Source organism: Numenius arquata, chromosome 15 (assembly GCF_964106895.1).
Source record: "Numenius arquata chromosome 15, bNumArq3.hap1.1, whole genome shotgun sequence".
Taxonomy (NCBI): Eukaryota; Metazoa; Chordata; class Aves; order Charadriiformes; family Scolopacidae; genus Numenius; species Numenius arquata.
This window is the reverse complement of record NC_133590.1, coordinates 10,215,298-10,233,417: the sequence shown is the minus strand read 5'-3', so window position 1 is coordinate 10,233,417 and position 18,120 is coordinate 10,215,298. Positions and strand designations below refer to the sequence as shown.

At 37.0% G+C, this 18,120-nt stretch overlaps 1 protein-coding gene across 1 annotated transcript in view; it reads left to right on the top strand.

The window, feature by feature from the left end:
• Positions 1-14,670, top strand: part of PDZD8 (PDZ domain containing 8) — a 59,808-nt gene extending 45,138 nt beyond the window's left edge. Inside the window, exons 4-5 of the mRNA XM_074159086.1 lie at positions 10,185-10,347; positions 11,076-14,670. Coding sequence (XP_074015187.1) covers positions 10,185-10,347; positions 11,076-13,273 — 2,361 coding nt within the window. The 3' untranslated portion in view covers positions 13,274-14,670. The remainder of the gene's footprint in view (positions 1-10,184; positions 10,348-11,075) is intronic.
• Positions 14,671-18,120: the final 3,450 nt, after the last annotated feature.

Below are 18,120 nucleotides of genomic sequence, written 5' to 3'. Positions count from 1 at the left end.
TGCAGGTTTTCTGCTGCCTTGTTTTGTCTTTAACTCCCGAACTCAGCTCACTTAATTGCTGTTTAGTAAGGAAGTCGCAGCAATTCATGGTAATTGCTAAACAGTTTACTTTTTGCATGTCACGTAACCTGTGTCACCATACAACTGGAGAGTAGAGTTTTCACAGTAGCCTAGTAAAAGAGTACCTGCCGTGTGCAGAACTACTGAGGAAAATAAGATGTAGCTCCTTATTTTGTTCAGTAAGTAGCCTGTTCTGGATTTTGCTCATGTCAAATGTTTTTAGTGCTCATCGGACAGACATGCAGACGTTTAACTCTACTGCCATGAATTGTCACATTGATTTCAGACAATGGTGAGTTAGACATGTGTGTAACACTTGCAATATTGTGGCCTTAATGAATTATTACTTTAAATATGATCTCGGTTCAATATGTACCTTATTTTTGAGTGAAATTATTATCATATTTTGTGACTTGTTTAACAAGATATAACATAGAACAGAAATCAGAGACCTACTAGCTTGCTATATAAGATGACTAGTAAAAAAACTCAAGAAATTTATCCACAAGTAAAGTTCTTCCTAAAAGTTAACCAAAATGAACAAAAAAACCACAACCTACCCCAAAACCAATAAAACCCAAACCATGAAAGCTGCGACCTTCGTGTGTGATAGCTGTGTCTTCCCATGCACAGACCACAATTCACGTAGCTGGAAAAATTAGCAGCAAAGAGTCTAACATCCCACTTCTGTGTTTTTCGCTGTTTTATTGTCATTAAAAAATCTGTTGTTCCTAATGTGGCACAAAAAGCAAAGCTGGTGACTATTCCAGACCTTGCTACGAAAGCGGAGATAGTGAGTCCATTGCTTATAAGCCTGACTTCTCTTTCTGTGGCACACATTTGCTGTACAGGCTTTTTCATTTATTAATGGTATTTGATTATTTAAGTAGAAAGCGTGTACCACATTTAATTTTTCATTTTTTTTTATTTTACTAATTGGGGTGGCTGAAATGTGACATCCATTCATGGGAAATACTGTCCTTTAAAAACAGCTTCCAGAATAGCTTGGATAAAAAAAATCTATGTTATGCTTATACTTGGAATGGACAAGAAGAGATTAAAACCAGTGGAGAATAGTAAAAGACAACACTCTGAAGGCAACTGCAGGTAGGTTCACACTACAGTACAGCACTAGAGTATTGATACACCTGACATAACTTGGCAGTACCAGCTTATCTGTACTTAGATTTAGTGCTGTCTCAACACCAAACCCAGAGAGGGCTAATTCATCCTCTGCCGACTGCTTTGACTCCAGAATATAGACTAATGTCTTTAAAGTCAGGGTATATATTTCTGTGTTTCAGTCACAGGAGAGCACAAGAACTGATTACTTACTGGCCATTTCCAGATGCCAGTAAATGTCACAAGTCTTTTGAAGGCAAAGGTGTTTCATGTGTGTGTGTGGAGGGTTTTTGATTGGTTTTGGTTTTTATTGCTCTTAGCGAAGGGGAGAAGAAATGGGAAGGTGATGTGTAGGTCATGTGCATCATCTGCTGAGTGGGAGAATAGTAACCACAATTTACAAAACTAATAATCTTTTTATCTGGAGCTGAGTTTTCACAATTTTAAAAGGTCCAGTGCTATTAGGACTCCAGTGTTTGTTTCTTAACTTCTCTCTGAATGCTTTATTTTCTAATGTTTGACCTTAAATTTTACCTTTTGAAATGGCTATGTAATTCCTTGGCTTTAATCAGTGGTCAGAGCTCCCTTTGAGAAGTCTGTGGCGCTCACACTAAACTTGCTGAGGTACTTGTGATGGTGGATGAACACTTGAGTCAATCCCTTGCGTTAGAAGTGGGTAATATTGTAAAATTTTGTACATGGAAACATGAAGAGTCCACAAGCTGATGATTTTAGTATCTGTTCAGTGACACCCTAAAAGGCACAAGGGTGTAGCCAGTCCCATAAAGCCATGTAGAGTAGGAATAATTGCTAGTGCCATTGGTACCCGATTTGCCAGTTCGTAATTGGTGTTTCGGTTGGTTATGTGGACTCCAATCTGGAAGCATTTTCAGCTGATATGATACAGAACACAAATACATATATAAAAATGCAGTAACTGCAAAACTGGCAGTATTGAGTAAAACTAAATGAGACAACGTATTTTCTGATAATGCAAATAATTGTACTAGAAAAATTGTGTGAACGTTCATTCTCAAGATGACTGTGAGTGTGGGCTGATTGTTTTACTGATGAAGGTTGTGTTCAAGACAGAATGCGTTGTTCAGGGTTTTGTGGTGTGAAAGGTGATTTATGTAAAGGGTTGACTTTTTTAGTGGACAACAGATTAGGCAAGTGAATGGCTGCCAAGGACAGCTATGTGAGTAAGGAAGAACCTCTCTAGAGTCATGGGTTTTCAGAGCAGAGTAAGAGCTGCAGCGGAGGAAAGCAGAACTCCAGGTAAAGCAATAAGCAAGTAATTAAAATAGTCCAAAGTTTGAAGGATAAGCCTGGTCCAGAAACCAAGTGCAAATCTGCAGTGAACACTGGGTAGAGGCAAGGGATGGTTTAACTACCAAAGTGGTTTAGAATGCATTAAAAAAATGTTATGGAATATACATACGTTCCATAATATCCCTGTGGAGACAGATTTCTGATAGAACTTTCATATTATATTCACTCCCTGTTTTCCATGAAGTTTTATTTTTATTGGTGGTATCTACTTTTGGTGAAACTTCATTCTGCTGTTATTAGCAGCAGACTTATTTTGTGTTTGTATGTTAAGTTTTTTATGGTTTTATCAAAATTCTTCTAAGCGAAACAAACAAAAGACTTAGCTTTTTGGCAGTTGCTTAGTTCTGTTCAGTAAAATGAATTGTGCAAGAACGATAAGCTGGACCTTCGTGATGGCTGTTTGACAAATGAATTTTTGTCACAAGGAACAGATATATTCCATTTAAAATTTCTTACTGAAAGTTTTATTCAGATACTTCTTTTTTTCCAAATGTTTAAATATATTTATATGTTAGGCTGTTCTGAAAAAGCAACAAGCCCCTCACCCTCCCCCCCTGCCCCCCATCCTAATAGATTTAGGACAAATACATGTTTGTTCAACATATCTGGCAAGATATAAAAAGAAATTAGGGAAAATCAAATCACCATGTTTTGGAATTTAACAATGAATCAATGTAAACTTTGGAATGGGGGAAAATAGATGAAAAATTTTCAACCTCATCTGTTCTTAAAGGTGTATGTTTCTTTGGTGTGGAGGAAGAATCACATAGCTAGAAAGAGTATGTTAACAACTATCAGAGAAGCCTTGATACAGGTTTTGGAAGAGTAACAACTTTTAAGATTTAGCTTCAATTTTGGAAACAATAAAAATCAGAATTTTATTCAAGCAATCCTAGGAAACACGTTTTGTGAACTATTTGAGAAAATTAATTACATCAATAAACTAATTTCCAGCTCTGTATCTGTGTTTCCTTGTATATGTTGGTTTCTTAGAATACATTGTGAAGTAGACTGATGTTTTAAGTAGCCAGTATGTAGTCTTTTCCATTAAGTTATCATCAGCCTTTTTCTTGTTGTTTGTAATTAATGTCTGTTTCTAGGGTGGGAGAAAAGAAACATTAAGAGTCAATTTTCTGTGTAGAATTAATTTTATTATAGAGATTTCCCTTTCTTGTCATTGTTTGTCACATTGTACAGTCTAGTTATTCTAGAAATACTCATGTAACTTTTATTTTGATTCTTTTTAAAAGTCTTCTGATCATTTCTGTCAGTATGTTTTCATACATCTGAGCCTGCTAAAAGGAATAGAAAGATTAAAGAGAGGCACATGTACAATTTTAGGTAGTTAATTCCTGGGTTTGTTCTTTTTGGGTCTGTAACTGGTTTTGCAGTGTACTTGAATGCATTCTAACCAGGGACGCTCTTGGGAATATTAGGCTTGTTAACAAGTTCATGAACTGTATTTTTAATGGGTTTCTGTGCGACTGTGTGTGTGCATATGTATCAATACACCTACATATATGTAAGACATAATAGTGAACACAGTTTATAATTGATAATCAGTGCATATTCTGTTGACTACTGAACTACTAGAGCATCCCAAGAGCAAGGCTCTAGTGCTGAAATGATCAGAAAACTTTGTGCCCTTTCTGTTTTTGAGAGTTCTCTGTGCCTGGGAAATGAAAGAGTTTCTGTCCTCACGGTTTCCTTGGTCAAGGTCTACTTCAGACACTTCCCATGCAGGATGTGGGTTATCCTGCCACACAGGCAGGAGGGCTGGGAAATAGGTTGGAAAAGGCTTGTGCTACTCTGACTCTGTAGTTTTGGGCTTTGGGGCTGTGCCACAAAGGAAAAAAACATCTACTTCTCTAAAGCATAGATGGAAATACTCTCAGAACATTAAAAAAATTCCTAATTCCTTTTTTTTCCCTTTGAGTCTAGCGTTACTAAGGAGTATATTGTGAGGTTGGTGATACCTGTTTCCTTTCACTGTCTCCTCCAGCCCGTATAAATAATCTAGCAATCACTTCACTGTGCAGATCATATAGAATGACTGCGTTCAATAATAGGGTTGAAAAAAATAATAATGTTAAAGTCTGTATTTTAAAGATATATGCCAACCCCCTTTTTTTAATAATACAAATATCTAAGCCTTCAGAATAGAAGGAACTGCTTCCTAGTTTTGTACTTTAATGTTTGGGAGGGGAGGGGGGGGGTCTGACATGAAATATTCCTTCCTTTCCTCTCAGCATGCAGGGTTGTCTGGGAGAATGTAATGCTTTACAGGCACGTTCAGAGACTTCATCTCTTTTTCCCCAAAACACACTAGACCCTACCTTACAAGAATACCTAAGATCCACTGTAGTAACTCTGGCAGGATGGAAGAAAAAAAGAGGTTTTTATCTACAGTATGGCACTGGCATGATGTCAATTTGTGATACGTACAGCGTGTTACATACCACTGATAGGAAATAAATACTTGTAAAAAATATTATTCTTTAGTTGATGTAAAGTCAGTGAAATAAGATTTCTTGTATGTGCTTGGTTGATGAAGCTGTTAGCATTTATTCAAAAGAATGTGACAAGCTTACTAAATTCTAATAAAGCTTTAGTATGTTAATGCTTAGAAATAGTTAAGCAAATATGGAATATTAGTTACAGAGTAAAATTAAGCTTTCAAAAAACAATTTACTATTGCTGAAAATTAGTAACTTGGTTTAAAAGCGAAAGTCTTATGCTCTTATCACGCTGTGGCTTAATTTTGTGACTTTTTATTTTTGTATGCATCCAATAGTTTTTAAAGCTTAGCTGAATGATTTTGCACTGCCAGTAAGCACATACTTTTCCAGATGTTGTAATTACATATTTATTGATGGACATTATTTATTATATCTTAAAAATTCTGAATGGAAGTGCTATATCTAGTGTTAACTTCACTGTAGTTATGAGACTACAGCGATGACATTCTTACCTCTGTATTCAAAAATAACTTAACTTTGTAGGTGCAGTTTTGGAAGCATGTGGTAAATGAAATGGCATCACATTTGTGTTGCCTATAGGAGGGATGTTTATTTATCATACCTCTGCATTTGCAAATTCTTTCAGACTGATAACCTAGTGAAGTGTTTGAAGATTAAAAAACTGCATCCTGTATTGACACTTGTCTAAATATTTGGCCATTTAAATGATATTAGCAAGCTATAAACTTCTGAGTGATCACTGTGTAGCTGTGGAGTTCAGTATCAATATGTTAAAAAGGTTAGGAAAATTGATTTTCACTGACATCCAACATCTGCTAGGCTTTCAGAATGACAAGGTTGAGGTAAGGAAAGGCTATGAGGCACAGCATAATTTTCTGCTGCATTGTATTTCCAGAGCATACTTCCAATATTGAGCTGAAAGTAGCGGTGAGGGTATGTTCTGCAGTGGCTCAAACACTGATGCATATAAATGAACTAAAGCCTCTGTTGTGAAATCAATGCTTATAGGCTTTTTTCTGTAAAAGTCAGGCCACACAACAAAATGTTTTATTAATTTTGAATTGAATGAACATCTTGTGTCCTCCTCTTGGGTTTTTTTTCCTTGATAATAAATTACTAAGGAAATTACTTTTCATTTTTTCCCCAAGATGGTCATTCTTGTTTTGCTGTATCTTAATCTCAATGTGTATTTCATAAATAGTCTGAGGGTTGCTTACTGTTTTTTAAAAAAAGTACATTTTCTACATTCTATGACATAGTTTAGCTTTAACTCATTCAATATAGATTACTCTGAATTACTCTGCCTTTCATTGACAAGCGTGCAGTATTATCTGCTTTGTCTTGCTCCTTATTTAAGAACTACTAAGCTTTGTAGGAACTAGTAGAACAGAGCTATTAATTAGATCAAATTAAAATAAATTTGCTTTAATATGGTGTAGCTAGTTGGTTAAAATTTCCCTTTCTCCTAGGCACAGCTGTTAATTTTTCTCCCTTGCAGCAAGCTTCCTTGATAATAAATGTCCTTTCATTATCAGCAATTTTCTTCTAACCCCTGTGTCATTTAGCTGATTTTTGTCTTTCTGATGTTTCACGTTCTTGTAGATCTTTGGCTCTTCATATTTATTACCAAGTTTTAATTTGAGGGAGAGGCAGAAAGGCATAAAGTAGCTGTGCTGGGTGTACAAAGATGCTTGGTTTTGTGAGAGTAGTATTTGGGGGTTGTTTGAGAGCTTGAAAGAGTGTTCACCTGTTAGCCTGAGATATTAGGGTATTATGTGGTGAAACTTCGAGTTGCCAGAAAGAAAAGTCAAGGAAACTATTCATCTGGTTTGGGTTGATAAATAAAACCAGTTTACTTCGTGAGAAAGCTTGTGACTGTGCCAAAATTAATAAAAATTTGAGATGAACTTTGCTTGCTATCTTCAAAGGCTCTCTCCTTTCAAAAACAGCTTTCCATCAGATACTGCTAGAATATTGGAAGTCTCCTCACCATCAGCGAGTCATACGCGTGGTAGTCTGTGGTGGGTGTCCCTGCATGGGAGCCAAATGTTCAGAGATACCTAAATGTCTTTGGTCTCAGCTGTCCCTCGTTTCTTTTATGTGGTCTTGCCCTGGGGGAGGAGGGAAGGGTGAAGTGCTGGAAATCACCTCAGAGGTTTCTGGTCCTTTACAGTAGAGAATATTTTCTCGGTTAAGTCATCCACTATTGAGATTTGCTCAAAGAAGTCCTTGGATTCAAAGGAAGCTCAAGGTCTGTACTGACAAACTCTGTAAGAAAGAGCTTTTGGTAACCTTTTTTTTCCTTTTTACTGTCTAATTATGCCCTTTTCCCATATCTTGCTCATCATGCACTTTGCCATCATTGCAAGTAGTGACAGTGGTGAGAAGTCACTGCTGCCTTTCTTCAAAATGCTGGATGTTACAGTACCAGCTCCTCTTTTCCTTCTGACCCTCCTTTTCAAATAAGGCTCTCCGCTTTCTGAAGAGCGGGTCTTTAGAAACGTTATCGCTTCTTTGTGCCACTCTTTGTATGGATAAGAAAATACCCAAATGTAAAGAAGATATGCATGAGGTAACTCCTGTAACAGTGTTATAATGGTCAACTTCCTTCAGTAGTTGGATACTTTTTTGATCTACTTGAAGACCGATGCACAAGAGTGATCTCATATTGCAAACCTAGAGCAATGCTGCTTCTGCAGATGCAAAACTAAGACTGTCTTGAATGAGCCGTGACTTTAAAAATGTCTTGTCTTATTAGCTCCAGTTCTGGGCATTAAGATGGAGAATTTACATAAGATCTGAGAAGAAACTGTGTTTCATGAAAACAGGCGTACCTCTAAAGGGGTGTGATTAAGTGACCAGAATAACTCAGTGTTAAGTGTAAAAATCATTCTGTTTTGTGGTAGTTGATGGTTGTTTTTTCTTCTCTCCACCACTCTAAGGATCTATTTCTTTCCTGAAATTCTCTTGCTAAAGGGCTTTATACTTCAGTGGACTAACAAAGATTAAGGAAAAAAAAACGGTTCTAGTTTCCTTTTCAGTCCTTTTTAATATCCTTGTTGCTTGTGCGAGTTTACTGTCTGCTCTTCATGATGATAACAATAGGCAGAGCCGTATAGCATAGGGGAGTGATTTTTGGAAGGAGTTTTTGTTGCAGGTTTGTATGCTGCCACAGCAAATTCATATCGTTTGTGCTTTTGACAGTTAAAATATACAACTAGTGTTTGAAATTGTAGTAATAGTTCATGTTGCTTCCATACAGCACATGAAACACTTAAGAATTGCTAACTTAAAGCCATATTATGTATAAAGGTCTGAAGCAGAAGAGTCATTATTTTAAAAAAAAATTTCTCTTGCACAGGCATTTGTAATACTTTTTCTTTGTTTCTTAACACTTCAGAGGGTTTTTTTTTTTTATTTAATTATGTAGCAGAGTTTCTTTGGTGTAAATGGGAATGGCCTTAATTAAAACAAAACAAAAAATTCCAAAAGCATACCACAGTGTTTCAGTACACAACTATTTACTTGTTTCATTATAGAAGAACCTTGAATCCTGGAAGTGCAATTAAGCTTATATTTGATCTTGTTATTTTTGCATACATTACTGGGGATTCACAGTAGACATGTTAACAAAGTTAGAGAGGAAAATATTAACTCTAAGTCACTGTGGGAAATGTGAAAAGCTTAAAAAAGTTCATGCAAATCTGCTTCTTCAAACTCAATCCTGTTCTTAAGCAAACTGTTAATTAGTGTGGCATTTTTATTTAAAATAATTGAACAACAATTAACAAAAAGCCAAGATGTGGTGCTATGAAGATGATAGGAAAGGAGTGAGAGCCATGTAGCAAAGGGGAGGGTCATTGTACTGAAGTCAGGTAATCCGCTTCATCTGTGGAAAGCCATTGTACAAAACTAAGCAAACGAACACATCCTCAAAAGAGGAGGCTTAAGTTCAGACAGTTCAAACACAGACAATTGAATAACACCAAAGTAAATGCAGGATGAGGGAGAAGACTGTCTACCTACACTCAGTAAATTGAAACCAAATAAAAAATTTCCTACAGAGGTTTTCTACAAACAGTATCTGTCCCTCTCTTCTTGGGAATCAAAAAAAGGAAATTAAATTTCTCTCCTTGGAACTGAAACGTAGACTATGAGTTCCCCTTTCAAACAGACAGAATATACTTTGGTGGAACGATAGTAGGGAGTCATTTAAAATGGTGAGAAGGAATGTCCCTTAGGAAAAAAAAATGCATATTTTTTAATTAATTGACAGTCTTTAAGAAAAAAGTTGCCAAAAATCTTAGACAGTAAGATGTGTGAACAACTGGTCTCTACCTAGATATCTTCTTCGATAGGGACTTCCAAATGTAAAAGAGGTCTATGTTTGAGTGTGGGGTGAAACTCTGCTACAGAGATTGTACCTCAGTCCTTTTTTTTTTTTTTTTAATGTAGAAAATATTTGACATCATTAAGTTAAATTTTACTTTGTATGTATGTTGCAAGATAAATATGAGGAAAGGGTCCTGAGTTTTTGAAGAAAGTTCTTAGGCTATTAATTCAGATTTGTTCTAAATATGCTTTAGGAAAGTGTAAGTTCATAAGTTTTCTCACTCCAAACACCTTTTGTATAGATGACTGAAGAGCTACTTGTGCCAACAGGTTTTGTAACATAAATGTGGTATATTCAAAGTGATACTGAGATTGATGGTACAGTGCTCCTTATAATAAAACTTCTTCCCAATGAAAAGGAGGATGAGGTTGTTTTGTTGTAGCTTTGTTAGGGCTGCAGCTTTTTGTGAGGATGAGCCATGTATTGCCATTCCTGCTGATTTGGATTTGCCCAGGTTAGCTCAGTACTGTTTGTATACAAACTGTTGAACAGCTGTACGTGCATTCATATATGTATATTTTGCTGACAATTCCTTGCACCTCATACAATTCCTTGATTTTGACATATTTGCTTCTTCAGATCTGGTGACTTTGTTCTTTCTCCCGAGGTGTAGGCTGGATTGGCAGATAGTGAATCCATTGTGTGATAACCTGCTTAGTGAAGTCAATGGATGTCCTAATGTAACTTTTTTCAGAATATCACTTGTATAATTTTAGTTTAAACAAGATCATTAGTAGCTGTGAATCCTTGCAGTCAGTTTAATCGATGTGCTCTTAATTTTTAATTTTTCTCTCTAGGCAGAACTAGTGAAAGGGAATCTGCAAAGTGTTGGTCTCGCGCTTCGCTTTGTGCAGTCCAAGGATGAAGATGCGGGGCATGTTGTTATTGAAACCGTGACTCCAAACTCACCTGCTGCCGCTGCTGATCTACAGAGGGGAGACAGAATTCTAGCAATTGGCAGTGAGTAATATCATAGAATAGTTTTGGTTGAAAGGTTTCTTAAAGATCGTAGAGTTCCAACCTGCCATGGGCAGGGACATCTCCCAGCAGACTGGGTTGCTTAAAGCCCCATCCAGCCTGGCCTTGGACCCCTCCACGGATGGGGCTGCCACAGCTTCTCTGGGCAACCTGGGCCAGTGCCTCACCACCCTCACAGGAAAGAATTTCTTCCTAATATGTCAGCTTTTAAAATGTGTCACCTTGCAAACTGGAAGGACACTTCTGCATACAGTTTGAATAGAGTGCCTCTCTTGACGATTACAGCAATGCCTGGCACTCATAATAAAACCAAACATTTGTGTATTTATGACCACACATGATTATCATTCACTTAATCTTTCATTAAATGCCTTCGTCTGAAAAGTCCAATCTTGCAATAAGGCTAATAACAAAGGTTAAAAATGTTAGCATATGAAATCAAGTTCACTCTTCAAGATTACAGCAATAACAAAGAGCAAACTAGACTAACTATGTTAGTGTTGGTTTTCAGCTCCTGAAGTAATATATTTCTATGAATAAAATAGAAAGGATCCAACTGTTACATTTCAGTTTAGCTCTTCTGTTATAATTTACTTCCTCTGTTATTGAGCAACACTGTTATTACCACTATTAAAGTTCTAAATGTATTTTTTTGACTATTTTTGGCCAGTTTCAAATTTAACATTTTTTGTCTTTTTTTTTTTAAATAGGTGTTAAAATCACATCAACTGGCCAAGTGTTGAAGCTTATCAGACATGCTGGCGACAGAGTTTTAGTCTTTTATGAAAGGCCTGTTGGGTATAATCAGCACGGTTCAGCGCTGCAGGATGGATTTGGACAATTGGAAGACTCTGCTTTCCTGACACAGCCAGAAGATGACCAAGCTAGTTTATCAGCTGATGTTGATAACAGAGATTTTGATTCAGAATTTGAGGACTTGGCTTGTGAATCACCTGACCAAAAAGAAGATCTGCCAGCGACTCTGAGTCCCAAACGTTCAGTAGTAACACTTGCTGCTAAACCACTTGGAACTATATCTCCGATTCTGAATCGAAAATTACACCTAGGAAGTTACCAGACAACATCAAAAATGCAACAAAAAGATGGAGCTAAAGCGACAACGTCCAAAGCTATCGAGAGTTCAGATGCGTCACAGCAATCAGGTAAACCGTCACAAGGATCCGGTACTAAGCCTCCTGTGCCACCTAGGCCACAAAGTAAGACCACTTTGCCTACTAGTGAAACTCAAAACCTGTCAGAAACTGGAAGTGTATCTTCTGAAAAACCAGAGAGGCCGCCCCCACCAACAAATAATGCAGATAAATGTACAGAGAAGGTGAATGTACAGAAGAATAATGATCAAATAGAAGACCCAATGGTATCAAAAGTAGTAACAGCACCAAAACAAGATACGTTAAAAGATGGACTTCCAGAAAATGCACGTAATTGCAAAGATAGTGGAGAAGATCAACAAACATGGGAATCACTAGAAATTCCTTATAAAACCCGGCAAGGCCGATGGCCAAGGACAAGGACATCTTCCTGTCTATTTGAAGTAGAAGGATACCATAAGTACCTTAATGTTGCACTGTGGTGCAGAGACCCTTTCAAAGCAGGTGGCTTTATCTGCTTAGGATATGCAAGCATAAGACTTGAAGAAATTGCTTTAGATTGTTTAGTTACATCCTCAATGGAGTATTTTAGAACATTTAAACTGAATGCTCCTACACCTAAAGCAGCAGTCACTAGAACAGCGTTGCGTAATTTGACAACCCATAAGGGATTCAATGAAAAATTTTGTTATGGCGATATAACTTTACACTTCAAATATTTAAAAGAAGGTGAAATAGATGATTCATGCTTTCTCCCAGAGAAAGAGAGGGAATGTCCCTTGGAAGAAGAAGCTCGTGCACTTCAGAGGGAGGATCCTTATTTGGGACAACTTACTACAGAGAACAAGCATAACTTTCAAGATACTCAGTTTCAGAATCCAACTTGGTGTGATTACTGCAAAAAGAAAGTATGGACTAAAGCAGCTTCCCAGTGCATGCTCTGTGCTTACGTTTGTCATAAAAAATGTCAAGAAAAATGTCTGACTGAGACACCCTTTTGTGTAGGAGCTGAAAAGCAACTTGATCGAACTGTGGGAGGTTGTAGAGCAGAAGGACAGGAAGCTCCCCAAGCTGTGTCCTCTCGTGTTGATTCAGAATCTAAATCTGTTAACAGAACTACAGGTTTGACCAGGCATATCATCAATACAAGCACCCGTTTGTTAAACCTTCGTCAAGTCCCCAAAGCTCGCCTTTCTGAGCAAGGCACGGAGGTGGTAGAACCTTCGCCAAAGCACACACCAAACACTTCTGATAACGAAAGCGATACTGAAATCAGTGGGCCAAGCAGTCCTTCGAAACGTGCAGCGGGTTCTGGGATAAAGTTGGTCCGAAAGGAGGGTGGTCTAGATGACAGCGTCTTCATTGCCGTTAAAGAAATTGGACGTGATCTCTACAGAAGTTTACCCACAGAGGAGCGTTTTCAGAAACTGGAATTTATGTTGGATAAGCTGCAGAATGAAATAGACCAGGAGCTGGAAAACAACAACTCACTCGTGAAAGAAGAAAAAGAGACAACCGATGCAAGGAAAAAAGCCTTGATTTCTGCTTCGCTGGCCAAGTCAGGGGAAAGACTGCAGGCCCTTACGCTGCTGATGATCCACTACAGAGCGGGCATTGAGGATATAGAGTCTTTGGAGAACATGTCAGTAGAGCGACAGTCCAAGAGAGTGACTAAAGATTCAGAGGGACCCAATATAGCAGAAGAAATGGATAACGAAGATGTCAGTCTGACGGAGGCGCCAACATTTAACATTGTATTGGAAGAACCGGTTGATCCACCTCAATCAGTAGACTGATACTTACATATTTAGCCTTTGAAGGAATGGACTAAAAGAATATTTTGCACTTAATTACAAACACACACAAATTACATTAAAACACTGGTTTAATATACATGTCCTGCTTCTCCACAGTTATTTGCCTGTGTAAGAGTACAGCTAATAACGGTTCTTCTCCAGCTACAGCACCATCATTTTGTTAAACTGGCTGGTCAAAACTACATTTTGGGGTTTATATTGGAAATTTATTTTTAGTAACTTATTTTTATTTTTTCTAATTATGTACCCTTACCATTTCACATGTAGTAGTGTCCTTAATGCATTACTTGCCCCCTTCCCCCCTCTCCTCCCCCCCCTTTTTTTTTTTGAGCTGGTATTTCAACAGGAAACTGGCCGGATTTTCAAAATGTTTAGTTTCCTTTGTATGGTGAAAAAATTATAAGCTTGTTTCATGCCTGAGCTGATGACTGACGCAGAAGTCACTGAGGGACCAGGCTTTAAAATGTTGATCACAGTTATTGTATGTCTTCTAGGTAGTTGTGTATTTTTTGCCAAACATACCATGAAAGCAAACAAAAGTTCTTTCATTTTGTCTGTTATTAATATTTACTAAAGTTCACATTGCATATCATTTGTTTTCTGTATTTTTGTTAAATACTAGAACTTTTCATAGTTTGTAATTGACATGAAATATAGTAATGCTATGCTAAAAAAAACCCTCCTCTTTAGAAATTTGGGCTATTGTATCCTGATTAAATAATACTAGATATCAAAGTACATACCAATATTTCATAATAATTTAATTGGGAATATTTTTGAGCTTAAGAGGCTGGTTGCCTTCCAGAACAAAATTGTACGTTGAAGAGTTGTTGTATTATCTGATAACCTGATAAAGGAAAATTGTTCTTTGCGAGAGTTGGAGGTTTCATTGCATTCTATGGAAAAAGCATGTAATGATGGTATAAGTAATTTAAAAAATAGTATTTTTCTGCAGACTTTATCTTATCATTTCAGAAAGCTTAAGGTACAAAATACTTTACAAAATAGCTAAATATCTTCTCTCAACACTTTTGAGTAATCATATAGTGGTAAGTTGCATTTGGCTTCTCAGACAAGGGACAGTCTGAGCGGAAGGATCATCTTTGTCAGAAAAATGTCGTATAGTGTATATAACATGTTTTATTTGAGTCAAAATACGTGCATCCAGTAGAGATGAGGAAGAATTTCAGCCAGCAGCTTTTGAAAAGAACTATCTGGTCTTGTGCTATGTGTAAACCGTGGATCTTAGCATCACTTGGCTAAGGCCCCTGTCCTTATTTCCTGTAAACTTGTCTGTTTCATCTTCTGTGTATAGAAATGTTGTATAAAATATCATCTTTACGTTAGGTACTGGTATCATTATCACTGATAGTAGGAAAAAAAAAATATGCCTTTGTGGAAATGGAGTTGAATCTAAGATGGTAAAATAACTCCTTTAAATTTTCAGGCAGTCTGTAACGTACCTCTCCATTAAGTTTGCTTCTCGGTTTATTTTGTGATGGGTAAAAAGAAGCAGCGGTGTTTTTTGCAGATGGAGAAGCATATGTGAACTTGGAAACAAAACGGTTACTTCCACTCATGCAACTACTTGCACTTTTTTGTGAGTTCTGGGCAGTTGATACTTTAGTTGATGTATGGAAAACACTATCCATGCTAAAATAGGCATGTGACACACTTCTGAAATTAAGCTTCAGCAAATAATCGCACAAAATTTAGCTTCCCTTATTGACTAAAAGTTATTTAACCTATACTTGCTTGAGATGCGTAATAAGACTTTCCCACTCCATTTTCTCGGTGGCTTACCATTGGTGGTGATCTGCATTCAATCTCCATCAGTGTTTGCTCTTATGGCCTACTATAGAGGTTTTCAAATATATCCAAGTACTTCACTTAAACCCTGGTACACATGAAGGAGCTGTGAAAACAATGCAAATACTGATTTAAAAAAAAATATGCATTCAAGGTTTTAAATTGACTTGCGTAATACAGTGGGCAAGAAAAGCTGGATATAGTTTTCCTCATATAGTATCGCTAACGATGATTGTAAGAGGTAAATTAAATGTAGTGCAATATTTTTAAATATACTGAATGGGAAAAGGCCAAAATAATTGTATTTTAGTGATAAGAAGGAAAACATAAACTCCTATCTGGCATTAATTACAATAAATGGTGAATCTTGACGGGAAAATTGTAATACTACATTCCTGATGTAATCTTTGCTTCATGCTTGACTGTAAATAGCTGAAAATAAAGAATACCACAGAAAACAAGAATATCTTGACTTAATGATATCTGAATAGGTGGCAGCTACACACATTTGCAGAAGATCTGCCTAATATGATTTTGTTGGCTATTATTTTATCATGAGAATAAGCTTTAATAAAATAGTTTTGCTAAATTATCAACTTCTTTGCATTGTGTTAATATTTTTTTTAAAACATTTGTGTTATGGTAGTTTATCATCTAATGCCACTACTTAAAGGAAGGATCTTTGGGAGAAAACCACACATTTTGCATTACATAAAACTACTGATTGGTGGGTTAATTGGGCTTTTATGCATTCTTTCTATTTGCATATGCATTTATTTTTATTCTACTCAGTTTATTAGTAGACATAGATGTCTTTCAAAACGGTGATTCTGGTTGAATCTTTGCGTAGCTAGAAAATCTTATGAAATGCTAAGGACAGTTGTGGGGTTTTTTAAGACCTCCAAGCGCTGCACAAATAGTCATTCCATGCAGTTACTGGCGACAGTGGCTCCCACCAGAGTTACGTTAGGGGAAAAAATTGTCCAAGAAAAAGTCTTTGGCTTGTCCTGTCCTTCAGAAAATGCTAATGGATAACTAAACAAATCCTTACTGGTTTACTAGCTCATTGTTTGATCAGGTTTTCCTCATAATTCCTTAGCCTTTTGTTTTTTCCCTCAAATTTGAAATAAAACATGCATGGAAGTTTACAACTACAGGGGAGGGCTAAGCAGTGGGAACAAATGAACTGTGACTTCATCCCCCTTAAAGTAACACAGAAAATTGGGGTTCTTTCATATTTTGAATACTTTTATTTCAGAACAGAATAGGGCTTTTGTGTACTTTCTGTGACTAAAGTTGCTGACTGTCAGCAAAAAGTTCATGTTTGATTATTCCTTCAAAAATCAAAAATGTGGAATAACTGCTAGATGTCTGTTTTGGGGGGGAAAGGTGTCACAGAGAGCCCAAACATGGGTGTCTGCATGGCTCCTTTCTGTCCTCATCTAACTTTTGAGGGACCAGGAGTGGAGCCAAGAGCCTGGAGGAGCCAGGCTGAGCTGTGTGGGTCTGCTGGGGAGGGTCTACTGAGCTAACCCTGGTGAGATGCTGGGCTGTAAGGGCCCCAGGAGAAACCTGGCTCCGTCTGCAGAAGACGAATGCGATCAACTCATCTGTCAGGCTCGTTTCATGTGGCAGATTAATGTGAGCTCTTCCTTAATTTTGATGTGCTCTGACATACAAAACTAAGCCATGAAATAAGCCATTCTATGCTGCTTTTTAAAAAAAAAATATAAATATATAAAAATGCTATGTTTGCATAACTTCTGCACTCTTGTGAATTTAAGCAATACATCGGTTAATCAGCTGGCAAATAAATGAACATGTGTGATGATTTAGAATTCTTCCATTGGTATATTAGTTTCAAATACAGTTGGAGTAACACTTTGATTAAGACTTTGGTGAAGGTAAGTAAAATGACAATTTGCCCCAAGAGAAGTTAAGTAAAGTATCCAAATGATCTGCAATGTTGAAGTCTGAACCTGAGGTAAATAATCATCGATGTGCAGAATTGTCTCACTTATTCGGTGACAGTGAAGTGGGTAACATATGACAGAACTTTGGGTTTTGCTGTATTAACGTCTGTCTCCGAAAAGCTCTCAGCTTTGAAGGGAGTCTCTCCATCCATCATGTATTCAAAAGAATGAAACAGAAAATATACCAGTATAAAAACCTGTAAGTGGATTTTTCAAATCAAGCACGGGAGATGTATTGCTTGGCCTTTAGCACCAGTTAAACCTCTTACAATGTTTTCTCTGAACCTTCACCCTTATTTAAGGGACACAGAGGGGTGTCCCCTGGCACTGCACGCTTTGGCCTTATCTATTTCCCAAGAGTTAAATCTCAGACCAGCAGCTCCGGGAGAGACTGATTTTTGGAAGCTATTGCGGTTACTTAAAGGAGTTGCATGTATTTATGGCCTGGAGTGAACATGTTTGTCCTGAGGTACAAATGGATTAGAAATGAGGAGTGCTTTCTCACCAGCTGAAATATTTGCTGATTTTTCCCCCCCTCCCCCAGTATAGAGTAAACCGCAATGCATAAGGCAAATCGTGAGGGGGGGATTTTTTGTTTTTATTATTATTATTTTTTACTTTATTACAATAGATCATGAATTTATTTTAGATAACTTTATTTTAATGCGGTCTGAATGCATAATTGTTGACAAAGCAATACTTGAACTTTGATCCACTATGTTTTTCATATTTTCTGACCATAGTATATACACTTTACAAAACTATATGTAAACATAGTATCTATGCTGTAGTACATAAAACATCTGCAATTACATGAAGGAAGGCACGTAAAGATTTTAATTTGACAAATGAAAAGATACACCGTGGTTGGTAAGGACACTGGGATTGTTTTAAAACACTTTCTTTAAAAGTCTGATTTTTCTCAGTGCAGGTGGGGGCTGCCAAACACAGCGCTTCTCCTGTATTAGACTCTGCCACCAAATGTTAAGAAATATTGGCAACAAACTGGTCCTTTTTTTTTTTTTCTTTTCCCCCCATTATTTT